The sequence below is a fragment of the Pinus tabuliformis genome, chromosome X, assembly GCF_031772625.1.
Source record: "Pinus tabuliformis cultivar Carrire ecotype Pingquan chromosome X, CPIR1, whole genome shotgun sequence".
NCBI classification, from domain to species: domain Eukaryota; kingdom Viridiplantae; phylum Streptophyta; class Pinopsida; order Pinales; family Pinaceae; genus Pinus; species Pinus tabuliformis.
Window position 1 is genome coordinate 1,237,762,878 of NC_142308.1, and position 27,273 is coordinate 1,237,790,150.

At 34.6% G+C, this 27,273-nt stretch overlaps 1 protein-coding gene across 1 annotated transcript; it reads right to left on the reverse strand.

Moving 5' to 3' along the window:
* Positions 1–4,405: 4,405 nt before the first annotated feature.
* On the reverse strand, positions 4,406–21,988 carry LOC149144437 (L-ascorbate oxidase-like). The gene is made up of 4 exons (XM_089452159.1): positions 21,887–21,988; positions 19,996–20,145; positions 11,839–11,996; positions 4,406–5,201 (listed from the first exon to the last, which is right to left on the reverse strand). The coding sequence occupies exons 1-4, from the start codon at positions 21,986–21,988 to the stop codon at positions 4,406–4,408; spliced, it is 1,206 nt and encodes a 401-aa protein (XP_089308285.1).
* Between the last annotated feature and the right edge of the window lie 5,285 nt (positions 21,989–27,273).

The window sequence follows — 27,273 nt, forward strand, 5'->3', positions numbered from 1 at the left end:
GGGAGTTGCCCCTCCCTTTATACTTGTGTATTGTTCTCGGTTTATTGTACATGGTTAATGATTGAGAATGTTCTTTGTTAAAGTATAAAGGATAACACTTTATTTGGTTATAAGAACACAAGTTAAGTATGTTCATGTTGGAATAGGCGTAGCCCATAAACGTTAGTATTGTTAAAAAGAAAGCGTTCGGTGGTGTCGCACCTCGCTACAAGCGGTTGGAAGATCACCGCAAGTGTAGGGGCGTGACAGTTCAGGTGGTTGTCTCGCAACTTCTAAGACTTTAGATAGCTTCCCAAAGAAGCCATTGTCATCAACAATCCAGAAGCTTCATCACGATGTATAAAATGCGTTATCTGGCAATGTAAACTCAGAGTTTGTGGTGCAATTTGCGTTCTCTGATATCGTATCAAATCTCACATGAGTTGTGAAGAGAGGCTAAGTGGTAAATAGCTACGTGAGGTTGATTGTTGTGCTAAGTGTTTGAGTGTCTTCCTTTGAGTGTTTGAGTGTGCAGAGAGTGTGAGCTCTTGCTGTTGTGGGAAAGCGACATAGTGTGAAGTGGTTGAGTTGAGTTTTCAACTTTGTTATGATTGTTAAGGCATAGTCGACCTGAGGAGTAAGCCAATATGGAGCTTCCTAGAACTACATTAGAAGAAGCGCACTAAGGAGTGTTTGCAATCATGTTTATGTTCATCAAGGTATGTGAGAGTTTTGAGGTAGCGTTGTTGTGGACAGGAGTGTTGTTCGTGAGCACCGAAGAATAATCATTGTCATGTGTGTTTTCGTGTAAGAGAACGTGTGTGGTTTGTGGACCTGTGCGTTGAGTTGCCCGTGGAGTCTTGCAAGGTAGATCGGGCCATATTATTAGTAGAGGGCACCAGATGAATTGAAGAGGCGAATGAATTGAACACCTGTGCAAGTGATCTCTTCTACTCTCTGAGACCAATGTGAGGATTGAAGAATTTTTGTTGTGGAGTCAAGAAAATTGTTGTGCCTGTTGTCATTATTGTGGCTTGATGAGGCTGTGTTTGGCCAAAGTCATGAGGAAATTGGTTGTTACTGCGAGGTGCCAAGGTGAAGTGCAAAGCTCGGTGAAAACTTGGTGTTGTTGGTTTCAAAAGGCAGTAATCAATTTCAAAAGTAGGGGATTTGTAAGGAATCTTGTGAAAATCTCTCATAGGTTGTAGTGGGCGACAATTAGCCTGGAGGAAAAGAATGCACCACTGAGAGCCTGCATCTGCCAATATCGGCTTCGAGACAAAGAACGTGGATGCTCTAAACTTGGATTTGGTGCTTCGAGGAAAAGAGGTGAGTGGTCGCTCCAAGGAAATGAGCCAGAATGCTCAATGTGAAGGAAAATATAAGCGACATGTCTGTTCTAAGGTGAAGTTATTAGGGTTTGAATTTAGGTTCAGCTTCAAGTTTGAGTTTCAATAGTGGGATTTGTGGAGTGCAGAGAGAATGGATTTCAGTCATTGATTTCTCAGGCCATGTGAGCTGTTGCAAAATTGTGTAAAACCCAAGTTGCCTGGCATCGTGGAGCTTGGAAGATCGAGTTGAAGTTTGGATTTAGAGTGTTGGACCGCTGCATAAAAGGAGATCCATTCAGAGTCGTGGATCATAGTCAAGTGTGAGGGCTCTATTTTGTCAGGAGCGTCGCTCACTATGCTAGAGTCAACCGTTGTGACCCATCTCAGTGTGCGTGGAGCATAGAGTCATGGGAGAAGTGGTGTGAAAGTTGTGTGGTCCTTTGAAGCAGTGTTTTTTATTTTCTAATTTGGGGCTTCTGAAGTTTGAGTTGAGTTGTAGTGGAGGGAGATCTACTAGACTGATTTGTTGGCTGTGGAGAAAAAGTTGACTATGGTGTTTTTGGTGACGGCCCATGTGTAAGATCTGTGTAAGGCCAAGTTGAGAGCCAACTGTGGAGATCAAGTCAAAGAGCTTACCGTGGGAGTTGATCTGTTAAGCATGGAGCTACAGCCTGTGATTGGTGCATGTGTAGTAGAATGCCAATCTTTTGAAAGGCGTCTTCTTTTTGGGTTTGAGTAGTGTGTTCATGTGAAGTGAAGTCGGTGTGTGGAGCTGAGCCTGACACAATGCTCATGGTGTTATTGTAAGAGAGATGTTGCAGATCTGTGTGTGAAGAGCCTATTTTGCATAGTGGTTGAGAAAGATTGCAGTGGGTGCACGTGTATTAGGAAGCTGAGAAATGAGTAAAATAATGTTTGATAGTGATATTTTTTATGATGATTTTTTAGACACTCCATTTGGAAGTATTTTTTGGCTAGGTAACATTTTTATTCTGGTAGTATTTTTGAGTCAGAAGAATTATTCAATAAACAAAATGGTTTTATTGATGACCATGAATATCAAGAGGTGCAGTCTATTCCACATGTTCCTACAATCACTGGGAGTAGAAATTGCTTCTCCCAAAACCCAATTGTTAGAAATTTGATTGGATCTGCTTCTAAAATGGCTGCAATAGTGGATGATACGACCATGGATGTTGTTCAGAGGCCGCACATGTTCGAAGATGAGTTCATTTTGGTGGATGAAGAGGAACTTGGTCGCATACTTTACAAGGCTCCTTGTGATGGAAAGTGGGGAGAGCATGAATTAGATTACCTTGTTTTCATTGTTCGGGATGTTGCCTTGCATCCCAATCTAGAAGAAGTTGTTAAGTACCTAAGAAAAGAAAAATTGAAGGAGCTCATAAAGAAAGCAAAAAAAAGTGAGGCATAAAATGCTTTCTCTACCACTGTAAATTCAGAGTTTGTGGTGTAATATGCATTCTCTGATTATTTTTTCCCACATAAGTTCAACGTTGACGATTTCTAGTTGTAATATTAATATCATCGAGCATATTAAAAAAAAAAAACTGATTAAATATTTAAAATTAAATAATACCCGTTCAATTTTGACAAATATTTTTAATGAGGTTTAACATACATAGTTAACACAACCTAATGGTATCCTCTCCCTGCCTAAATTCTATTTCCGAGTGCGATGTGCTTACCTCGGAAACTGATTTAGAAAATAGCTCTATAAAATTTCATAGGATGTTGTAATCTCATGAAAGTGGATAAAATTTCATAGGATGTTGTAATCTCATGAAAGTGGATAAGACCTTGTCATGTCAGGAAAGAAAATAATATAGAACTGCGTAAAGTGCAGGGGCATTTAGAGTTCCAAATAATAGCAATCAAATTATTAAGAAGAAATGTAGGTTCGAGCATGCGTACAAATAAAATAATGAGGAAAATGTTAAAATGAAGAAGAATATTTCATATTTAATAGGTTTCTCTTCTTTCTCATATGGTACAGAAGTTAAAAAAATTATTTTGCTTGACTGAGTTTAATTGTCCCATCTACAGGATGCGGAAGAGGCGTTTACATGAGAAAATTAATCAACTTTTTAAAAGTCAAATAAAACTAGCATATAATGTAGTGATAGAAATTGTGGATGAAAGAAATGCTGGTCGTACTCATATTAGATTTGGGGTGATATCGAAATTGTTGGCAAGATAATATTGGTTCTATATATGATTAAGGTAACGCAAAGTAAATGTTATTTAGGTTTGTGATATTAATAATAAATTTGTGCTTAAGGTAATGAATTATTTTAAAAGATTTCTTTCTATGATCAAGGAGGGTTAATCAATTATATAAAAGATAATGTAAATGTAAAAAGGAAATGAGATAAAATGATAAGAAAAAATTAAATATGAAAAATCATAAAAGAAGGAGAAGAGGTTGATGAACGGGAGATGAAAAGTCATGTTTATTTCCATTCTCTTAATTCTTTCCATTATTTTTATTAGCAAAGGAAATTGAAATTGAATATCCTATTTTCTTAAAAATAGAGAAAGACGCATATGAACATAGTGTTATAATCATTACAAGGGTAAAAACAAATTTGTTTTCCATTTCCATAATATTCGGGGGCATATCTACTATCCTTGAAAGCAAAATACCTCCTTTGCTCTATTACAGGTATGTAAATGTTGTTGTTGATTAACTAAATCTTTAAACAATGGACCACAATCCAGATAAACTCAAGTGGTCAAGAGACCTCATTGGAAGAAAGGCATTATGCCTTAGATAACGAGAAAAAAAGTGCACAACCCTAAAAACGAATAGAATCATAAAAATCACGCTAATTTCTATAGAAGATGTAAGGCAACGCTTAACCAGCCATTTATAGAGTATTTAATGCCGGGGTATATGCACGCAACTTAGCCCGATAACATGGTAGTGCCTAAATATTATTTAATACTAAAACTCCCCGCTCCCGTATTATCGCGTTAAATTGCGTACATATCCCCGAGCATTAAATATAGCTGATTAGCCGTTGCCGAAGATGCAAGGCATGAAAATATAGGTTTTCGTATCGTGTAGGGTACTATCAAGGCAACCACGTCTTGGTCTCTCCACACCCCAGTCCAGATATTGGAAGCTTCCCGAGCATCTCAATTCCCTCTGCGAACACAACTCCCATGCCCATGTGCAAATGAGGCTCTATGTGGCAGTGGAATGCCCACGCTCCTGCATTGTCCGCCACGAATCTGATGGCCGTCCACCCGTATGGGAACACAACAACCGTGTTTTGAAAGGCCGGATTGCAGAGATTGAACTTCCCAACGTCTTGGCTTGGATTGAAAGCTCCATCGCCATAGGCGAGCAACCAGAAATCGTGGCCATGGAGGTGCCATGGATGTATGTCGCTGCTGTTAGGCGTCAAGACGTTGGCGTTCTGCAGAACAACATCGACGGTGGCGTTGAAATTAAGGGAGTAGACGGAGTTCCCTGTGACCGCGTTGGGATTTGACGGGGGTCTCATAATGTCATAGCCGTTAGAAGAATATGTTTCCGGGGCTGCTCGATGGTCGAAGGCGTTGCTTAGCTTGTATTTGAAGGCCGCCAAGTATGGAGTGACGGGCAGGACGAGAGAAACGTTGTTGATTGCCCATTCGGTGTAGCCATCGATGTAGTTCTGGGTATTCAAAAGTACAATCGTGCGATCAGATTTGGGCGGAACGCGCGGGTCGAAACCGTGTCGGGCCACGATTTTCTTTGCGAGGGCCTTGCTATAGGCGAAGTCGTTCCATGCGGCGCTCGCGGGTGGGGCAGCGGAGGGCCAGGTGGTACCCTGATTGGGGATGTAGTGGAAAATGGTCAAACCCGGCGGTGTGTCGGGCATAGTTACGAAGTTTGAATTTGGATTCGGATTCGGATTCGATTCGTTAAAAATTCGAATAAAAAATGTTTAATTGGAAAAAAATTCCACAGTACACATTTAAAATTATTTTTATTCATTATTTTTTCAATTTATTTTAAATTATTAATCATACAAAACTTTTATATCTTTTAAAAAAACTTATTTTTAAAATATATTTCTAATTCAAACATTTATTTATTTAAAATATTCATAATAATAAATACAAATACATTTAACAAATATATAATAACTTATCAAATTTATCACTCTTTTTAAAATTACCTCACAAATTCTTCACAGCATAACAAATGCTTTTTTTACCTATTTTCTAGACTCTTAAGTGGTAAATTGGTAAACTTCCACATTTTACTATGATTTTTAAATTTTCTCATTCATGATTGATTTTTAAACTTGTAAATTTCCCATTTCACTATGCGTTTTAATGTTCTTTCCTTATGGTTGGACTCCATACAAGTCCCAAGCTTCATAAATTAAATAGGATGCCACAACCGTCGAAAAACAAGTAATGATGCAGAGTCTTGGCAGAAGTGCTGGAAGATTGTTTGATGTTGAGATTGTACTGCACGGACCATAGCCTGTGAGCATTGATCTAGTTCACTTCTAAGCTGCAATTCTGCCCAATTGACAACTTCGAAGCTGGCACTGCACTTTTGTTGAATGAAATCTCCTGTATGGAAGAGACATTATTAATGTCTGATTTTAGCAAATTTTTATATGAAGTTGGAGATTTATTTCTGGAAGATCTCACAACAGTCCACTGACCATGTGGGCTTGTGATCCAATCAGGCCTGTTAGCAACATCTTCAAATTTACAAGCTATGGCCAGTGCCATCACTCTATCCCTAGGAGGTCTTGAGCATTGCCTAACTGACCTATTCACCTCTGCATTGCGTTCCCCTATTGGGCTTGGTACGTTGAGTGATAGAATGGGAGAAAGCACTGCATTGGTCCACCTCTTTTCTGAATCTCTCCGAAAGCATCTCTCTAAAAGCATTTCTCCAAGAAATCCTGGATCTGAGGTGAAAGCCATGCAGTATCTTAGGCAGCTTCTCCATGCATCCATGATCTCAACCTGCTGATAGTTCTTATTGAATGAACAATTGTCCCTCTGGGTAAACTATGTAACCTTTATCAATTAAACTTGAGAAACTGTTAAACCAGAGCATACATAACACACAACAAATTTATACTCAAAGACTTAGACAACAAAAGCAGAGAATAATTTATAGAGATAGACAAATGGAGAAACAATAAGGTTACTTAGTTAAAAATAGTGAAATAGATAAAACAATCACTGGAGAACAGATATCACTTTGCATTACATAACAGGCTTGTGCCTTGGCTTGCTTTCCTTGGCCGGAGAAATTACAAATTTATGGAGGCAAAAGAAGGATCTAGAATCCTATATGTGATTCAGATGGAAGTCTGGAATGATCTAGAAACTAATGGCGGTGTTGAAGAATCTAGAATCTTGCATGTGATTCTAGAAACTATTTGCAGTGTAGAAGAATATAGAATCTTGCATGTGATCCATGAATTTGGCTTCACACTTAACATTCTGCCACTTGAAACCAAATAAGAGTCATCAAGTCACACTGAGTCCTACCATGCCTCTACATAACTCATGTTTATTTCGTGGTAGAATCTTAGTGAGCATATCAGCAAGGTTCCTATCTGTATTGATCTTTTCGAGGGATAACTATTCTTCCTCCAACACATGCCGGATCCATTGGTACCTTAAGTCAATGTGCTTAGTTTTTTAATGAAATGTTGGGTTTTTTTCCAAGTGAATGGCACTCTGACTCTCATAATATAACACATACTTTTCCTACTTTATTCCTATCTCTCCTAGGAATCGCTGCATCCACAACATTTCTTTACAAGCTTCTGTTGCAGTTATGTACTCTGCTTCTGTTGTAGAAAGGGCTACTATTCTTTGTAGCCTTGACACCGAAGATATTGCTGCACCTACAAATGTATACAACTAATTTGTAGTGGACTTTTTGTTATCCATATCTCCAGCCATATCCGCATCTGTAAATCTTTCAAGCACAATCTCATCATGACCAAAACATAAATAATAATGACTAGTACCCTTGAGATACCTCAAAATCCATTTTACTGCTTGCCAATGTTGTTTGCTTGGATTGGAAAGGAATCTACTCACTACTCCCATTGAATATACAATGTCTGGTCGTGTGCATACCATGGCATACATCAAATTGCCAACTGCTGAAGCATAAGGAATCTCACTCATCTCTTCTTTCTCCTTGTCATCACTAGGACATAATTCAGTACTCAGCTTGAAGTGGCCTGCAAGGGGTGTACTAACTGGCTTGGCATCCTTCATATTAAACCTGTCACGCATAATCCGCATGCCCAATATCTATTGTGTTGGTTCCAAATCCTTCATTGAAAATTTTCTACCCAAATCTTTCTTCCACCTATTGATCTTATTCTTATCATGCCCAACAATCAACATATCATCCACATATAACAATAATATGATATACTTTCCTTGATCATAACTCTTGATATAGACATAATGGTCAGCTTCCAACCTCTGAAAAACATGTTCCAACATGAATGAATCAAATTTCTTGTACCATTGTCAAGGTGCCTATTTCAACCCATAGAGACTCTTCTTCAACCTACAAACAAGGCCTTCTTTGCCTTTTTCTATGAGACCTTCTAGATGCTCTATATAAATTTCTTCCTCCAATTCACCATGAAGGAATGCAGTTTTTACATTTAACTGTTCACATTCTAGGTCTAAAGCAGCAGCTAGACCAAGAATGACTCTAATGGATGACATTTTAACAATAGGTGAGAAAATTTCAGTGAAGTCAATACCTTCTTTTTGGGAAAAACCTTTCATCACTAACCTTGCTTTATACCTTTCATTCTTTTTGTCACCTTCATGCTTAATCCTGTACACCCATTTGTTTTGTAGAGCCTTTCTACCTTCTGGGAGGTTTACCAACTCCCAAGTTTTATTTTCCTGCAAAGAGTTCATTTCTTCTTCCATTGCATTCTTCCATTCTTTACTGTGCTTGACTTTACAAGCTTCTTGAAACAATTAAGTTCACCTTCATCAGTCAACAAAATATAGTTTGAAGGAGGATACCTTTGTGAAGGCTTATGAGGCCTAGAAGATCTGTGAACCAACTGTGGTGGTGCATTATCAGGTTGAATCTCCTGTAAAGGTTCTTGCAAGATTTCTTGTTTTTCATCATTTTCCACTTGTTGTTCTTCATTCTCCTGAATTTGATGTTCATTTTCTTGTATTGGTGGTATGTTTTCCTGCTGCTCTTCAAACTTGTCAATAACCTTCTTGACCTCCAACTCACCTACAATCCTCTTGAACATTTATGACTCATTAAATATAACATCCCTGGCTCTAATAATTTTATGTTTGACTGGATCCCATAGACGATAACGAAAATCTTCATCCACATATTCCAAAAAATGCATTTCATAGATTTATCATCTAGCTTAGTTCTATTTTCTTTGGGAATATGTACGAATGCTTCACATCCAAAGATTTTCAAGTGAGAATAATTTAACTTCTTACCAGTCCAAACTTCTTTAGGGATACCGCCATCCAAGGTTGTAGTTGGAGATCTATTTATGAGGTAGCAAGCAGTCCTGACTGCTTCAACCCAAAAATTCTTCTCCAAAGCGGAATTGGACAACATACTTCACACCTTTTCCATAATGGTGTGATTCATCCTTTCTGCGGCACCATTTTTTTGAGGAGTACCAGGCACAGTCTTCTCATGCTTTATGCCAAACCTGTTACAATATTCCTTAAATGCATTTGAGCAATATTCTCCACCATTATCTGTTCTTAAACACTTCATCAATTTGTTAGTCTCTCTTTCAACAGCATCATGGAAATTTTGAAATATTCCAAACATTTCACTTTTATTTTTCATAGGATATGCCAAAACCTTCCTAGATGCATCATCTACAAATGTTACAAAATATGATGCTCCTCCTAATGATTTGATGTTAACAGGTCCAAACACATTTGAGTGTACCAATTCTAACACATTTTTCTTTCTGTTATGGCCACCTCTAAGGAATGAAACCTTTCTTTGTCTACCATATATACAATGCTCACAAAGATCAAGATTGTAAAATTTCAAACCTAGCAATAATTTTTTACCAACAAGGATTTTAAGCCCTTCTCACTCATGTGACCCAAACGCTTATGCCACAGATCTACTGAATTTCCTTCTTTTGTGACAGCAGCGAAATCTGATTTTCCTATCAGTGTCTTCAATGTGTATAATGTTCCTGTCTTGGGTCCTTTGGCTACGACCAATGCACCTTTTCTAATTTCCAAGCCTCCTTTTCCAAAGCTTGTTGAATAGCCTTCATCATCCAGTCGTCCCATAGAGATTAAACTCATGCGCATTTCTGGTATATGCCTGACCTGTTTCAACAATATATCTTGTCCATCTTTCATCTTGATTTGGACATCTCCCACTCCAACAATACTGCAAAAATTATTATTCCCCAAATGCACTCTGTCGTAATCACCAGGATTATATGAAACAAAACTATCTTTGCATGGGGTTACATGGTGAGATGCCCCAGAGTCAAGGATCCAATCAAAGTTACTGCTAGATGTATATACACATGCATCCTCTACTGAAATAGTAAACAACACATCACCATCTGTGGCTACAGTAGTAGTCTCACCTTCATTTGTGTTGGATGACTTGTGATTTGTACTGGACGGTCTCTAATCCTTTTGTCCTTTATTCTAGAATCGAAATTCTTATTCATGTGCTCGGGTTTTCCACAATGAAAGCAGATGATTCTGCCTCTCCTTGATTTTGATCAGCCTCTCAATCTTGATCGCCCTTGCTGGCCTCGATCCATTCTCCTACCATGATCAGCTAGAGCTAGAGCCTCTCCTCCCTGGTTTTCCGCAATTGACTTGCGTCGCAGCTCCTCATTCATTAAACTGTTGTTGACATCATCAAACTTTAGGGTCCCTGTAATTGCTGAAGTGCTCATAGCTACAATTAAATTTTCCCAGCTGTCTGGCATAGAACACATTAGCAAAATAGCTTTAATTTCATCATCTAAAATGATTTTAATAGAGGCAAGCTGATTAGTAATAATATTAAATGCATTCAAGTGCTCAGCAACTGAAGCACCCTTCTTTATTTTGAGATTATAAAGCTTCTTCATCAAGAAAACTTTGTTTGATGCCATGTTCTTCTCATGTAGATCATGGAGCTTCTTCCATAACCCTTTTGCCGTCTTTTTTCCAGACACATTGAAATATACATTCTTTGCTAAATATTGGCGAATTGTTGCAATCGCCTTTCTATCTAGCTTATTCCACTCTTCATTTCTCATCGATGAGGGTATCTTTGTTGTGCCCTCAATCGGCAAATACTGATCCTTTAAAATCAATATATCCTCCATCTGTGATTTCCATAGGGCAAAATCAGCCCTACTCAACTTCTCCATATCTGTAACTATTGTCTCCATTTTCAATCAAATTCACGCCCCAAAACACAAAAACTCCACTTAAAAATAAAACTTTAAGTATTACTCTTTAAAATTTAGTAATAATGACCTTCCTCCTTAAAAATTACCATTTTCAAAATTCCTGCTCCTTTTTAAAATATACTTTTCAAAATTCCAACATATAATTATATATGTTTCATAGTATATATAAAAAATATATAATTTTTTAACCTTTTCACATTTCACATATACATATGTTGGTTTGAGAAAAAACTTGATGTATACGTGCAAGCTTGATGTAAAAAAAACTTACAAACACCATGTTTCAACTCCAAACTCCATGGACCTCCACGTTTCAAACTCCAGCAACGCGTTTCAACATAGGTCCACGACCTTGTTTCAACATAGTTCCATGACCTTGTTTTTCTTGCAGCCACTGTCTTTTAGTTCCAACTTTCCTCAGCTATTCCCTGGACAGATTCTTCAACAACTCCAGGGGTAACAACCAATGTTTTAACGAATGTTTTTGTAGTAAGGTGATGGCACTAAGCGGCTTGCACAGTGGATATTGAACCCTAGCTCTGATACCAGTTGTTAGACCAGAGCATACATAACACATAACAGATTTATACTCAGAGACTTAGATGGAAAAAACAAATAATAATTTACTGAGACAGACAAATGGAGAAACAACAAGATTACTCAGTTAGAAACAGCGGAATAGATAAAACAATCACTGGAAAACATAAATCACTTTGAATTACATAACAGGCTTGCGCCTTGGCTTGCTTTCCTTGGCCAGAGAAATTACAAATTTATAGAGGCAGAAGAAAGATCTAGAATTATGTATGCGATTCAGATGGAGATCTGGAATGATCTAGAAACTAATGGCGGTGTTGAAGAATCTAGAATCTTGCATGTGATTCTAGAAACTACTGGCGGTGTAGAAGAATCTAGAATCCTGCATGTGATTCATGAATTTGGCGTCACACTTAACAGAAACGAATCGAATTTGGACAAATAATATGGTATTCGTACTGAATCCACAAATTATCGTATTTTTTTGCCCGATTCAGGCAAATTTGCTAACTATGGTGTTGGGACATCACCCTCTCACATTCACGGCAGTCCAGTAGTTCTTGGACGGATCCTGGTCGGCCTTAACCAGAAAAGAATATGTCTGACCTGAATAGATGTCCACGTTCTCCACCTCAAGGGGTTCGATGTAGTTTCCGCCCTCTTCCACCAACAACACGTTGTGTCCCTACACCATAGAAGAGAAATTACATTAAATTTGAATTTCGGTTTCATATTTTCTTCTCGTTTCAGCAAGGGGGGTTCAATAATAATATTTTCTCATCGTTTCAAGGGGGTTCTACAATAATTACGCTGTAAGGCGTTCCCTTTGAAATCAACTCCCCTTCTTGCCCCTCTATCATTCTTATGCACCGTCACATTATATGTTAGACGATTCAGAAACGCTGAACCGTTAGATCACAAAACATAGTTATGAATTCGTTGCAAGTAGCTCTTCAATGCGGTTGTCGAAAAGGGGAAACTGAAGGAAGCATACGTTTTGCCAGAGGTGGTTACTAAGAAGGGATACGATGGAGCCAAGGCCGACATCTGGTCCTGCGGAGTCATATTGTTCATGCTCCTAGCGGGCTACTTGACTTTCCACGATGTGAATTTGATAGTGATGTATAAGAAGATCAAAAGGGGATTTCAAATTCCCGCCCTGGTTTTCCTCTAGTTTACCTCTAAAGTCCGGTGTTTGGTTTTCCGGCTGCTAGACCCTAACCCTCTGATGAGGATCACCGTTCCGCAGGTTATGGAGGTTTCTTGGTTCCGTTGGGGCTTCAAACACCCATAGGTTGACAACAATGTCGATGTCAGACAACTCGAAGATTTTGGATCGACCATCCCCTACCCCAAGCCGACCTGCTGAAACGCCGACCTGCTTGAACACCTTCGACACAATTTCCCTCTCACTAGGGTTCAATCCCTCTCGGGCCTGTTCAAGGATGATGTGGATCAACGACTTACTAGAAAAAGGGAGAATTATCTAGATACGACAATCCAACTCTCAAGAAAATTTCACGTCAAACAGAGTAAGGTAATTTCGTAACACTTCTCAAGATTACATAAAATTGTGCTTTGGGGATGAATCCTGCTTCCTACTTGTAGAGTCCAAGGTGATGTAAAACATGGAAAGCATATAAAAAAAAATCATTCTTGCTTTGGTGCCACATGATGGACCAACATATTTTCTGCTTTAAAATGCCTATGTTGTGGCTAGAAAATGGAATGATGCAGCAAAAATAAGGAGAACAGTGAAAAACACATCCCTGAAGAAGGAACCCACATGTAGTTGGATTGAAGTTAAGGAGCAGGAGGTCTACACTGAAACTGTGTGGGTGCTGTTTTTTTGGGATGGAGGGAAGGAGGGGGATTATATGAACCATGATTGTAAAGCACTGGAAAATTAGTCTGGTTCAATTATCCTTTCATAATGAGAAAAGGTAGGAACCATTGTGAGTCCATATTTGGAAATTTTGGTACTATGTTCCATATTTGCTTTATTTTTTGTATTTTTTGCCTACCGGATTGTGGTCTAGCCCAAGTAGTAAAGTGATTGGTCTTCTATTAAGTTAGATGATGCTGAGTGTAAATTCTGAGTGACTTTTACTATAGATGTGCCCCTCACAACCTTGCATCTTAGCTAAAAATAATCTATAAAAATCATTCTCCAAACTAAAAGAAAATAAAATATATACCTCTGTATAATCGTGGTACTTTGTAATCCTTACAAGAAATATAAGGCAACTGAAGTGGGGGCATCTGAAAGAGTTGCACAAAGAGATAAAACTATGTGAAGCTGCTCTACTCTATGGAGACGTGAATAACATTTCACTGGGCCATGGCCTTGAGGTTGGTCATTCAATTGAATATTTTTCTGTAACAAGATTAATATATTATGACATTGCAAATAAACATTTGTTTCTTGCAAGGGAGTGTCATTTTAAAAGCTGTTGAGATGGACCCCCTTTTTTTTTCTCTTTTTCTGTAGATTCACTCTTTTTCTCTGCTATTTCTCATCCTTTTTCATGGCCATGGCCATCGGAAGGAAGGGGAAACCAAATTTGGTGATAAAGAAAACATTTTTGATAGTGAAAATGCCAATAAACTGTTAGAGTTGGTAAAGGGTGAATGCTTGATAGACATGTTCACTAGACCATTAAAACGTAGAGGAGTAGCTTGGCTACTCATGTAGCTATGGGTAGGTTACGATTTTTTTTTCATAGAAGGAAGTTCCATATCCTATAGTGAAGGGTGCTGAAGAATTTAAATATGCACTTGGAATCCATGAAGCAACTAATTGCAAGCTTAAGCAAACAAATTCATGTATGGCTAGTTGATGAAGGTTGTCATTACTTCAATTTTACAAGTAGATATTATAGTATCACACCACTATGTCTATATGGTGAATATTCTTGGTCATGCTATATAGTTGGAAGAGGCAATGGATCTTATCAATAAAATATCATTTCAGTATTGGGATTCGTGGATGAATCCTGGTTCCTACTTGTAGAGTCCAAGGTGATGTAAAACATGGAAAGCATATAAAAAAATTCATTCTTGATTTGGTGCCACATGATGGACCAACATATTTTCTGCTTTAAAATTCCTATGTTATGGCTATAAAATGGAATGATGCAGCAAAAATAAGGAGAACAATGAAAAACACGTCCCTGAAGAAGGAACCCACATGCAGTTGGATTGAAGTTAAGGAGCAAGAGGTCTGCACTGAAACTGTGTGGGCGCTGTTTTTTTTGGGGCGGGGGGAAGGAGGGGGATTATATGCACCATGATTGTATAGCACTGAAAAATTAGTTTGGTTCAATTATCCTTTCACAATGAGAAAAGCTAGGAACCATTGTGAGTCCATATTTGGAAATTTTGGTACTCTGTTCCATATTTTCTTAATTTTTTGTACTCTGTGCCTATCGGATTGTGGTCTAGCCCAAGTAGTAAAGTGATTGGTCTTCTATTAAGTTAGATGATGTTGAGTGTAAATTCTAAGTGACTTTTATTGTAAATGTGCCCCTCACAGCCTTGCATCTTAGCTAAAAATAATCTATAAAAATCATTCTCCAAACTAAAAAAAAATAAAATATATACCTTTGTATAATCGTGGTACTCTGTAATCCTTACAAGCAATATAAGGCAACCGAAGTGGGGGCATCTGAAAGAGTTGCACAAAGAGATAAAACTATGTGAAGCTGTGCTAGTCTATGGAGACGTGAATACCATTTCACTCGGCCAAGGCCTTGAGGTTGGTCATTCAATTGAATATTTTTCTGTAACGAGATTAATATATTATGACATTGCAAATAAACATTTATTTCTTGCAAGGGAGTGTCATTTTAAAAGCTGTTGAGATGGACCACTTTGTTTTTTTTATTTTTCCCTAGATTCACTCTTTTTCTCTGCTATTTCTCATCCTTTTTCATAGCCATGGCCATTGGAAAGAAGGAAGGGGAAACCAAATTTGGTGATAAAGAAAACATTTTTGATAGTGAAAATGCCAATAAACTGTTAGAGTTGGTAAAGGGTGAATGCTTGATAGACATGTTCACTAGACCATTAACTCGTAGAGGAGTAGCTTGGCTACTCATGCAGCTGTGGGTAGGCTACGATTCTTTTTCATAGAATGAAGTTCCATATTCTATAGTGAAGGGTGCTGAAGAATCTAAATCTGCACTTGGAATCTATGAAGCAACTAATTGCAAGCTTAAGCAAACAAATTCATGTATGGCTAGTTGATGAAGGTTTTCATTACTTCAATTTTACAAGTAAATATTATAGTATCACACCACTATGTCTGTATGGTGAATATTCTTGGTCATGCTAGATAATTGGAAGAGGCAATGGATCTTATCAATAAAATATCAATTCAATATTGTGATTTGGGGATGAATCCTGCTTCCTACTTGTAGAGTCCAAGGTGATGTAAAACATGCAAAGCATATAAAAAAAAATCATTCTTGCTTTGGTGCCACATGATGGACCAACATATTTTCTGCTTTAAAATGCCTATGCTATGGCTGGAAAATGGAATGATGCAGCAAAAATAAGGAGAACAATGAAAAACACGTCCCTGAAGAAGGAACCCACATGTAGTTGGATTGAAGTTAAGGAGCAGGAGGAGTGTTGTCAATCAATTATATTCAAGAAAGTGACTAAAACCTAAATATTTATTATACCTCGGCAATGATGGTTGTTCCTTGATAAATTGTACAAGACCGTTCAAATAAGCTTCCCTTGACCTTAAAATTAGCTTGAGCATTATTGCCCAAATATACCTTCAAAGAAGGCCTCAACTGAAACAGTGTGGACCTCCGTGCAGTGAAAATCATACTTTATGGCTTGGTTCCCTCACCTCGATATGCTTCCCAGGTGTCGTGAAGGCTCAACATCTGCCATGAGATAAATCATTAAAGAGAAAACAACAATCAGACTCACAGATGCCATAATAATTTTTGGAAAATAACTGTTTGTGAATTTTCATTAATACATTATTACATTGCAAATAAACCTTAATTTATTGCAAGGGAGTGTCATTTTAAAAGCTGTTGAGATGGAAACTAATAAGTCATATGGTAGGCATCAAAATTATGTTGAATATCTAGGAAATAATATATTCTACAAAGAATTCTAGTGTACCGTGTATTTATGCCTCATCTGCACACAAGTTATTCATGAGAATTATGTTTTATGTCTGTGTTTTCATATATATGTGAACCAGACAAAACAGGGTATTATACCTCGGCAATGACGGTGGTTCCTTGATAAATTGTACAAGACCGTTCAAAGAAGCTTCCCTTGACCTTAAAATCAGTGTGAGCATTATTGCCCAAATATACCTTCAGAGAAGGCCTCAATTGAAATAGTGTGGACCTCCGTGCAGTGAAAATCAGATTTTATGGCCTGGTTCTCTCGCCTCGGTATGCTTCCCACGTGTCGTGAAGGCTCAACAACTACCATGAGATAAATCATTAAAGAGAAAACAACAATCAGACTCACAGATGCCATAATAATTTTTGGAAAATAATAGTGTTTGTGAATTTTCATCTTGACCTGAGTTTTTCAAAGTTTGCAAGGTTCAATTCCCTCGAGGTTTTTCAGGATGAGCAGGGCTCAATTCCGGTACAATATTTTTCCTGTTCTTGGAGACGTTTTCAGGATTAGCAAGGTTCAATTACGATGCAACCTTTTTTATGCTCTTGGAGGCAAAGTTCATGTTAAGGTACTGGTAGAATCTGAAACTGTTCACTAGTAAACGTGGTATTCAAACAGGTAAATAGAAAGATTATATTAAATGTTCTAATAACCTGTAGAATCATAATCCATTTCTATTTCAGCAACTTTAAAATTTTCAATCAAAACACTATATTCTACAAAGAATTCTGGTGTATGTGTTGCCTTTCTCAGCAATGTCCATAGGAAGCAGGATGCGACTGTGCAATTCAATGGAGAATCTTATAATCTACCTGCTTGCTCTGTCAGTGTCTTGCCAGACTGCAAAAATGTGATCTATAACGCTGTGAAGTTTAGTGATATTTTATATTGATTGTCATCAGAATAGCTGAGGTGATGATAAAAGTTGTAGGGTTATATAGGAGAAGCTCTAATCAGATGTGTATATAATTTATAGGTTAATATACAGACTTCCCTAATGGGAATGAAGTAGGTCAGCATGGAGTCCCTTCATCCTGTTGCAACATCAAGTGGAGATACAGGAAAAGTATTTGTATATTGGTCATGGCACAAAGAAGATGTTGGAATATGGGGACAAGATAAATTCTCTGCCCGGGGCTTGTTAGAACAACTAAGCACAATTTTAGATAAAAGTGATTATCTATGGTACACAATTAGGTATTGAGAACCTGTGATAATCTGTAATTGAGACTATAGGACTACTAATTCTCAAATTTGTTAGGATTTTGATTCCATATTTTATCAATACAGTGTCAATATCCCTGAAGATGAACCCTTTTTGAAGAGTGGAAGCCAACCAATCTTGCATGTGGATAGTCGAGGACATACACTTCATGTGTTTGTGAATGGGAATTTCGCAGGTGAGTAAGATGTTTAATATTTCTGTATAATTTATAGGGCATTTGCCTATTTTTGGTTGATTTATCACAAGAAAGCTAATTTCTTAAATTTCTGTTATATCTGAACTGAATACTTTGATATAAGATTGGATTGATGGATGGGTTGGTTAAAATCAGAAAAGACTATAAACATGATGATGATGTTATGCAGGAACTCAGAGTGGAGATTATTCGAAATGGGGATTTACGTTTGAGAAGCCAATTATAACTTGGCAGATGAAATTACTGCAAACAAACAAATATTTATCAGCCCTGAACATTAAGGTTTAAATCCTGTAAAGAACTGTAACAAGCTGTAATGAGAAAACAAAAATTACTTTCTTCAATACCTGCAATGAAGACTCAAGAATTACTTTAGTTAATATCTACAATTAAAGTTAGAACCAGAGTGTCCGATGCAGGATGTTGGGGTTAGAAAATTAAACTAATGGGTAAAATGCAATTCATTTATATTGCACATTGTTTGCAGTAATTTATATTGCACATTAAAGATGAGTTGTTCACTGAACATTGTCATTGACTGGGCAGACGAAATTACTGCAAACAAACAAATATTTATCAGCCCTGAACATTAAGGTTTAAATCTTGTACTATACTTCCTAGAAGAACAGGCATTCACATTTTTTATTCGAGCTTAGATGTGTACTACAAAAAAAAGCAATTTACCCGTTGTCAATTTGGGCAATTGATTCAAACATTTCAATTTCTGGCACTTCCGCAGATTCAAATCCTTTTAAAAAAAGAGGGGGGAGAATCCCTCAATTAGAAGCTATATATCAGCCCAATTTTCACAATCAATATATATATGTACAAAAGTGCAATGTTCACAATAGTTGTTGGGTAGCGCAATGATGCGACGAGGGTTCGAACACGAGTGGGGAGGCGGAAATCCGTCTGTCCCGACCACATGACATATACGCCCAAGCGCAAGCAGATTCAAATCCTTCAGGCTTCTTGGCACTCAACAATTCTTCAAGTTGAAACTCTTCTATAGAATGTGTGAATTACAGCAGAATGTAGATCAACACAACTTTCGTCCAACTACATTTTATCAAAGTGGATCGAGGTTCCTCTTAGCAGGGAATGACTAGTTCTATTCAATAGAAATCTTAAATTTTCAAATGTGGCTTTTTATTTCTACACACTAACCTGGAGTAAATCCTCTTCACCTTATCTTTCTGAAGGTTATGTACCTCAAAGTTGTAACATATGCAATTATGAAGGTGTCCACTGCAAACAGTATGTGGCAAGAGTCATGTTGGTCAACACAATCCACTGCAAACGCATAACCTTATTTCTTTATAAATTATTGAATAACATTTTTGGTTAAATTTGTTATGTTATTGTTTTAAAACATAAAAATCTGAGTTCATTGTTTTAGTTTTTGCAGGGAATTCGGATTGTTCTTAGTGAAAATGGAATAATGTATTAGAATAAATTGATAAAACATATATATATTTTTAAACAGAAGGGAAATAAATTGAAAACCAGTCAAAATTTATCGTTTGACACAAAATAGAATTTGCATAATCATAAAAATTATTTCCTTCAAATTTTTTAATTGAATTTGATCTTTGTTTGGTCAAAGATATCACATTGCCCAAAAATCTCACAAGGCCCAACAACTTATTGGAAAAAGGGAGAATGATCCGGACACCAAAATCTAACTCGGCATCATATAACTGATGATGAGGGAGTTTTTTAATGTTCCCCTTACTACTAAAGTCTTTCTATTAAGTTTTCCTTGTAAAATTAGACCAATTTCTAATGAACAAAACTATTATCCATTGCATTGTGAATTAAGATGATATGAGATTACTTTTTTATGAAATGTTTGATTTAAATCATTTACTTATAAAGGTTCCAAAATCTTAATGAAGAGAATCTTCATAAATCCTTCACTTTGAAGATATCTCGGTTGGAATCTCCTTGAAATATAATATATGATAAAAAAGAAACACCAATAAAGAAACAAAATTGCATAAAATTTTGACTTTCTTTCTTCTATGCCATTATTTCTTATGTCATTGCCTTTTAAAGTTTCCTTTGCAAAATATGATGCAAATGCTAGTATATAAAGACCTCTATAATGAAATTGAGCGACCACAGAGCGGTGGTGCTGTCAATGCTCACACGATATGTCTTCCCCGCTTCCACCGAGAGAACGAATGGCGGGCACCGCTGATTTGTGTTGTTACAATTGCAGTGTCCGCGCCCTCCGATTAGCAAAGACTTTGTACGCCACCAATTTTTTCACGTAACATCAATTGACAGATTGTTCTTACAGTACCTCTATGCACAAAGAAACAAACGTCTACCATTTCAAATGATTCTTCTGATCATTTAATAGTAGAAGGGGGAGAGTGAAAGACAAATAGGGAGGGACGTCAACCCTGGTTTATTATATTTTTTTTGGTTTGAAATTAAAAATGAAGTGCATGTGATAATATCTTGTTCTTTAGCAATGATGTATTGTAAGCACAGGGTAGCACAGGTGAGGCCATATGAGCGAGGCGAACTTCAATCCTTTCTGGTTAAACATTATAAACATATGTAAGATGTAATGTACTACTAGCCTGAAAAGAAATAGTGTTTGCATTATAACCTGAAGAATAAGCTAAGAATATTATAAGCTAAGAATATTCATTAAAGGTAATTATCTAGTTATATTTATCGTAAAAGGGAATTTAATGATTTATTTTAAAAATATAAAATAAATAAAGTTTATTTTAAAATAAATTTATATGAATAGTTATAATGATAAATTAAGTATTAATATTATTCTAATAACTGGGTTTATTCCATTCATATATATGGGTTTATTCCATTCATATATATATATATATACGATACAATAATCAAAATTATTATTATAGTTTTGACCTTGGAGGGCCGATTCATGGTCCAAAGAATTGATTCATTTCCGTCCAGAAAGGAGATAGATGATTAACCATAGGGGTGTGGTCCACGAGAATTCATCGACCTAAACGAGGTGGGTTGTACTCAAAATGTCTGGTGCCCTCCTGGAAGAAGTACAAGACCATTTGAATAATTTAAATGGTTTATGACTTTAGTAATTAAAAATATAATTAGAATTTGGTTATTAAAAAAATAACATAGTTTATTATTGATCGATAAAGAATCAATTATATGTTTTAAATTATTATTAAAAAGTAATATTATATATGATTACATTTTTACTACCAAATAATAATTTTAATAAAAAATATTAAATAATATTTATGTTTAAAAAAAATTAAACACAAAGTCTACTTAGACCGTTCTTATTGAGATAACTTGGTGATGATTATGTTATTATCTATTATGTAAGCAATGAGATTCAACATATAAACATAAAGATATTGGGGATCTTGAATTTAATTTAAATGATGTTTGAAATGATGAAATAGATTTAATTAAAACAAAAATATAGATACATTTCTATCTATGTAAAATACATTTCATTGATTTTATTATAAAGATGGAAATTGAGTAAAGAAATTCCATATTATTTATTATATTTATATCCCAAACAAATTATATAATAACAAGAGATTTATAAATTAGGGAACAATAGCACATTTTATATAAAAGTTGATACACTACTAAAATAAAATGCAGTGAAGAATTGAAAAATTGAATAAAATAAATTATTAAATCAACTATTTATAATTTATTAGATAAAATATTTATAGCTATTTTAAAAGTACTAAAAATAAAATATATAACATTATAAAAATTAAAAAATCAACTTAAATAAATAAATTAAAAAAAAAATTACACAAAAATGGTAAATTTTAGATAGGAGTTTGATATTACAATAAGATGGAGTGGATTAAAAAATCCATAAATTATATATATATATATATATATATATATATATATATATATATATATAAAATATGTTATAATATAAAACATGAAAATGAGTTTCTCACTTGAAAGTTACGAGTCATAATCAGTTTGATCATACCTTGTCCACAACGAATCTGTAAACGTAAGTCTCCACAAGTTGATTGCGCATTGCGTGACTGAGGCGGTCCCGTCTGACCAAGGCGTTCCTCGCTGCCGACATACAACAATTTGGATTACTTGCATTTCATACGAGGAATATTGAGGGCCATAGGCTTGCACTTCTACTCCTCCGTTAAATTTACAACTTCTCATTCTTCTCTTTTATTGGTAGATTGATAGATTCGATATGGAAGCAGAAAGCTGTCTGAATTGCAGCGTAGTTTTCCTTTTTTGACTTTAGAGCAGCCTTAGCAAGTGACCACAGACCTGTATTCGGTTCTAGAACTCCCATACAACTTTATGTTTTGGGTTCGGTGTACAGTGATAATGGTGTATACACAGCACCGTCAATTTTATTGATAGAATGGAGAATATTCGATTGAGAGTAATATGGAAGTTGCTTTGATCGGTGGCCCGGTAGGCCGATGAGATTTCCACCTAATAAAATAGAAAAGATTGAAACTGACCCAATGATTGTTTTGAAGTTATCATTCAGTCTAAACTTCGTTAATTTCATTTTTATTTATCATGCCTACAAAAAGCCAAAATTTGATTATACAACTATATAATTTAAAATTTCACAACAAATTGACTTATATATATTTTAATAATGTTTTCAAAAAATAAATTAATAATTTTTTTACGATAAACTTTTTAATACAAATTAACGGTGTAATCGAGTATTGCAGGTAAATCGAAAACTTTAAAAAATATTTAAATATATTATGAATTTTTTTATGGTTAAAGTTTAATAATTTTGGTGTAAAACACTTATTACACTTGTTAATGATCATAATGATGGTGATGATTAACATTTATTAAAATTAATGTGGTTTATTGGATTTTAAGAAAAAAAGTAATTTAGTTGTAATTTTTTAGAATTTTATTTCTATGTTAAAAAAAAGGGAAAGAAGCTCACCAAGATCATATAGTTGGGCTCTCTTAACAAGTCAAAAGGATTGGAAGTGTGACATATGTTAGGGAAATGAGAGCGGATGTGAATAAGGGTCGCACAATCTAAAAAAAAGTGTTTTTCATTGTCCACCTTAAGTGTGTTTCATCCTCCACCCTCATAGTATCACAACGTTGACAAATTCTATCATCCCAAGGAGTCTTAGGAGTAGACCACCGCCTAGTTTCATTTTGAAGCTCATGATAATTAGTTCTAATTTTAACAATGTTCAGGTTGAACAATCTAAAAGAAAGTGTTTTTCATCCTCCACCCTCATAGTATCACAACACTGACAAATTCTATGGTCCCAAGGAGTCTTGGGAGTAGACCACCGCCTAGTTTCACTTCGAAGCTCATGAGAATTAGTTCTAATCTTAGCAATGCTCATATTCTTCTTCGAGTTGGTCAAAACAGAAAGTTAATTCTCAAGGATGGCATTGATCACCTCCTTATAATATCTTAGCTTCCTTTTACCCTCCAACTCCTTATTATCCTATGGCTTATCGTTAAATTTGAAGTTGATAGTCTCTTTAACTCTATCCTTGCTTCCAAGGATGATCTCCTTATTTATCTCATTTATCCCCCAATTTTTGAGCCAAGAATGGACATCCTTATGCCATCCATGTTTGAAGTGAAGGTGGGGACTAAAGTTAGAAGCAATTTTAGGAAGCCTCCTTGATTCCATGTTGTAAAACTTATTCTTATATATTAGATAGTTAATTATAGCCCCTTTTTCAATAAGGGAGATACCAATTTTGATCATTAGGATATGATAGAGGGTATTTCCCTTGATCTTAAGATTGTAGGTTATTAATTGCTTTTGAATCATCTCAATCTTTCTCCATGACTCTTTGGATACACTGCAACCCCATACTTCACAACCGTATAGGACAACAGGGGTGATGAGGGTCTTAAAGAGGAACCTTTTTTCACTCCAAATACAAAGATCGAAAACCTTACAATTTTTTTCAAACTCATAATAAGCTTTCCAACCTCCAATAATCCTTTTCTCAATGTTGTAATTCTAGTTGAGCTGATAAAGAATGTCAATACCCAAATATTTATAAGATATGTATATTTATATTTCTCAAATTTCTTAGATTATCTTAGAAGTATGTATAAACTTCTCCGTTCATTAGGCCTATTTTGATGGAACCTCACATGATGATGGTGCATGTGGAGGTGGGTTGGTTCTCTATCTTCATGAACATTAGTTTTTCAAATCTCTGGTTGGTTTGGGTAAATGTGCAAATTACTATGGAGAGATGATCTCCTTAAAACGATTCATTTATTTTTCTATCAAAAATGAATGCCGCACACTACAAAGATTTTGTAATTCTATGAACCTTATAAATTGATTCTATTAATGTTATAAATTGATTCAATGAATGACAAAGATTCCAAAATCACGCACATTCTAGAGGAGATTCTTCACCTAAAGCTATCTTTTGACCACATCTCATGTAGCAATATTTACAAACAAAAGAAGACAAGACAAGAGTGGAATCATTGTGGAAGGCACGCTATGAGTAAGCTATAGGAACTTGGAAGTTTTCAGAACAATTAGGTGAATAGGTATATGGATAGTTTCATCATGCCTTCATGACTTAATATCGAGAAACATAATCAATAGCACAATTAACACTATCATGTTTATTTACTATCGTAATTTTTTTTATGATATACTCTTGTTTAGACTTTCTAAAGTTACAACTATATGTTTATATGTATGTTATTTACTATCGTAATTTTTTTTATGATATACTCTTGTTTAGACTTTCTAAAGTTACAACTATATGTTTATATGTATGTTTCTTATATTTATGGATACTAAAGTACCGCATATAATGCACATCTTAATGACTAATTGGTTTTCTCTTTTATCGCTAACTAATAAAAAGAAAGACTTTTGGACTATACTTCTCAAACAAATTTTGAAAATTAAAAATTGCATCACAAAATGTAACTTTTTCATACTTTAATAAATTGTTACTATTTTTTCATATATATATATATATATATTATATATAATTTAATATTTATATTTGTTATTTTATTTTATTTTATGGTTTAATATATTTTAATTTTTAATTTAAAAAATTATAATTATTTTCATTTAATTAAATTTATATATATTAATATAAATACTTTTTATTTGATATTGAAAATTTAAATACAATTTGAAATAAGATTTTAATTTTCAATAGAAAATTAATAAAAATGAATCAAGCTCTTTAAAATTAAAAAAAAATATTATAATTTTTTTAAATCAAGAAAAATATTATAATAATAATTTTTGTTTTTAATTTATATCATAAATCTTTAATATAATTTCAAAGATGAAGAGAGTAAAATAAAACTCCATGATAAAAGAAGTACTTAATTGTTTCTAGTTGAAGTGTTTTTATAATTGTAGTTAATAAGGTTTTCGAAATAGCTTTTAAGTTTTCACTATGACACTATCTTTAAGATAATTAATCTTAATTTAAAGAAGAGTGTTGTACAATAGAAATATGTAAGGTGAAATATTTCGGATGAGGAAGAAATATTTATGTATTAGAATTCAAATTCTATCTTTTATAAATAAGGTGGGGTATTATAGAAGAAAGTAAAATTTATATGGAATTTAAAATAGAAGTAGAGGTCATAATGAATATAAATTAATATATGAATAAAATAATGTGGAGTTTACGAGGATGGTATATATAATTTTTTACGTGATATTTTAAAAATTGTTTTTTAGTTTTTAATTAAGTGGATAGATATGTTTATGTTAGAATAAAGCTTTTAAAATTAAATTTAATTATCAAATATTATTAATTAGATAGTAGATATTTAATTTCTATCCATAGTTATTGAATGTTTAGTAGGGATTTAAATTCCATTCAATATTTTAGAAGGATAGTAGGGTTTGACCTTCCTTTAATATTTTTAATGGTAGTTATGTATTAAAGGTTGAGATTTATTTCAAAATAGTTATGTCCTTTAATTAAATTGATTAATTAAAAAAATGGCATATTAACATGTGGCATATGAATATGAGTTATGGTTTTTTTGGGCATGTGGTATTAGTAAACATGGTATTGGTCCATGATCTTGTAACCAAGTCTATCTATAGGTTAAGAATCTCCATGATAAAGTGAGCATAAATTTCCATAGTTAAAAATCTTGTTAAGTGTTCTTATATATATAAGAGCACTTAACAAGATTTTTAACCATGGAAATTTATGCTCACTTTATCATGGAGATTCTTAATAATAATAATAATAATATAACATAAAATTATAATTTACTTAATTTGTATGTTATTTTTAAACTTAGCAATGTGAGATGTGTTATGGGGTAAGTGTTTTGATGCTTATAGGAGTCCTTCAACCATTTAATTTATATGGTTGACTTAGAAAATAAAATCCTTTATATGTTTAAAAAATAAAAAATACTTAAATTTTTACATATTATTTATACATTATAATACAAAGTAAATAAATAATATTTTATATCTTTTAAATTCATTTTGTAAATTAGTGAAAATATACTTTAAATTCACTTGACAAATCAATAAAAATGTAGAATAAATATAAATACAAAATTCCATATTTGAACTAGGGGCCACCTACCAAAAGCTCGTGATTCACCCAAAAAAAAATAAAAATATAATAATAGAAGTCTAAATTATCCCTATACCATACACAAACTCGCCCAATTATTGATTCTCTTCGCATGACCCCCAACTCCCCCATCCCCCAAAAAAAATTACTCAATCATATTCATATTAAGGAAAAAAAATTATTAATTTTATTTATAACCATTTTTTCCATATATCTTAACTTAAATAATTATAAATATATTTTCTCATAGAATAAATCATTTTTAAGCTTTAAAATTTAGTGCGAATCGAAACGAAATGATATTCTGTGTGTCTTCCGAATTCTACTATAAATCATAGAAATAATTTAGACTACTTCACCACTAAATTTGACTTCTAATTAGATTTCTGCAGGTTATATGTTTTCCTTTATGCTTAATGAAATTTAATCTTATTCCAGCCCCACTCAAAAAGACACGGAAATAATGCAATACTGATAACTAATAGATAGCCATTATAAAGGGAATATAAGGACGGACTGGGTTTTCGGTGCAGAGTTCAGAATAGTGTGATTAGTTGTTCAAAGTTTCCTGCTGTATGATCCCTGAGGCGGAAGATATACAATACTACTCATTTTGAGTATAATGCACCAGCTAATGATCCTAGAAGCGCCTCCTAAGGGGATGGAAAAACTTTTTTTACGCTGGTTTATCAAATGATAACGCCCGTACCTTTTATTCCGTTTTCGATGCCAAAATGCATGACTTTATAATTTATTTTTCAGAAAAGTAGATCACTGTCATTCTTT

Excerpts from the sequence above, each read along its gene's own strand:
- LOC149144437 (XM_089452159.1), bottom strand. The coding sequence starts at position 21,988 with ATGTCGGCAGCGAGGAACGCCTTGGTCAGACGGGACCGCCTCAGTCAC. Across the intron at positions 20,146-21,886 it reads ACAGATTCGTTGTGGACAAG|TCTTTGCTAATCGGAGGGCG; the intron begins GTATGATCAAAC and ends TGGCGTACAAAG. Across the intron at positions 11,997-19,995 it reads CGCTCAATTTCATTATAGAG|GGACACAACGTGTTGTTGGT; the intron begins GTCTTTATATAC and ends TCTATGGTGTAG.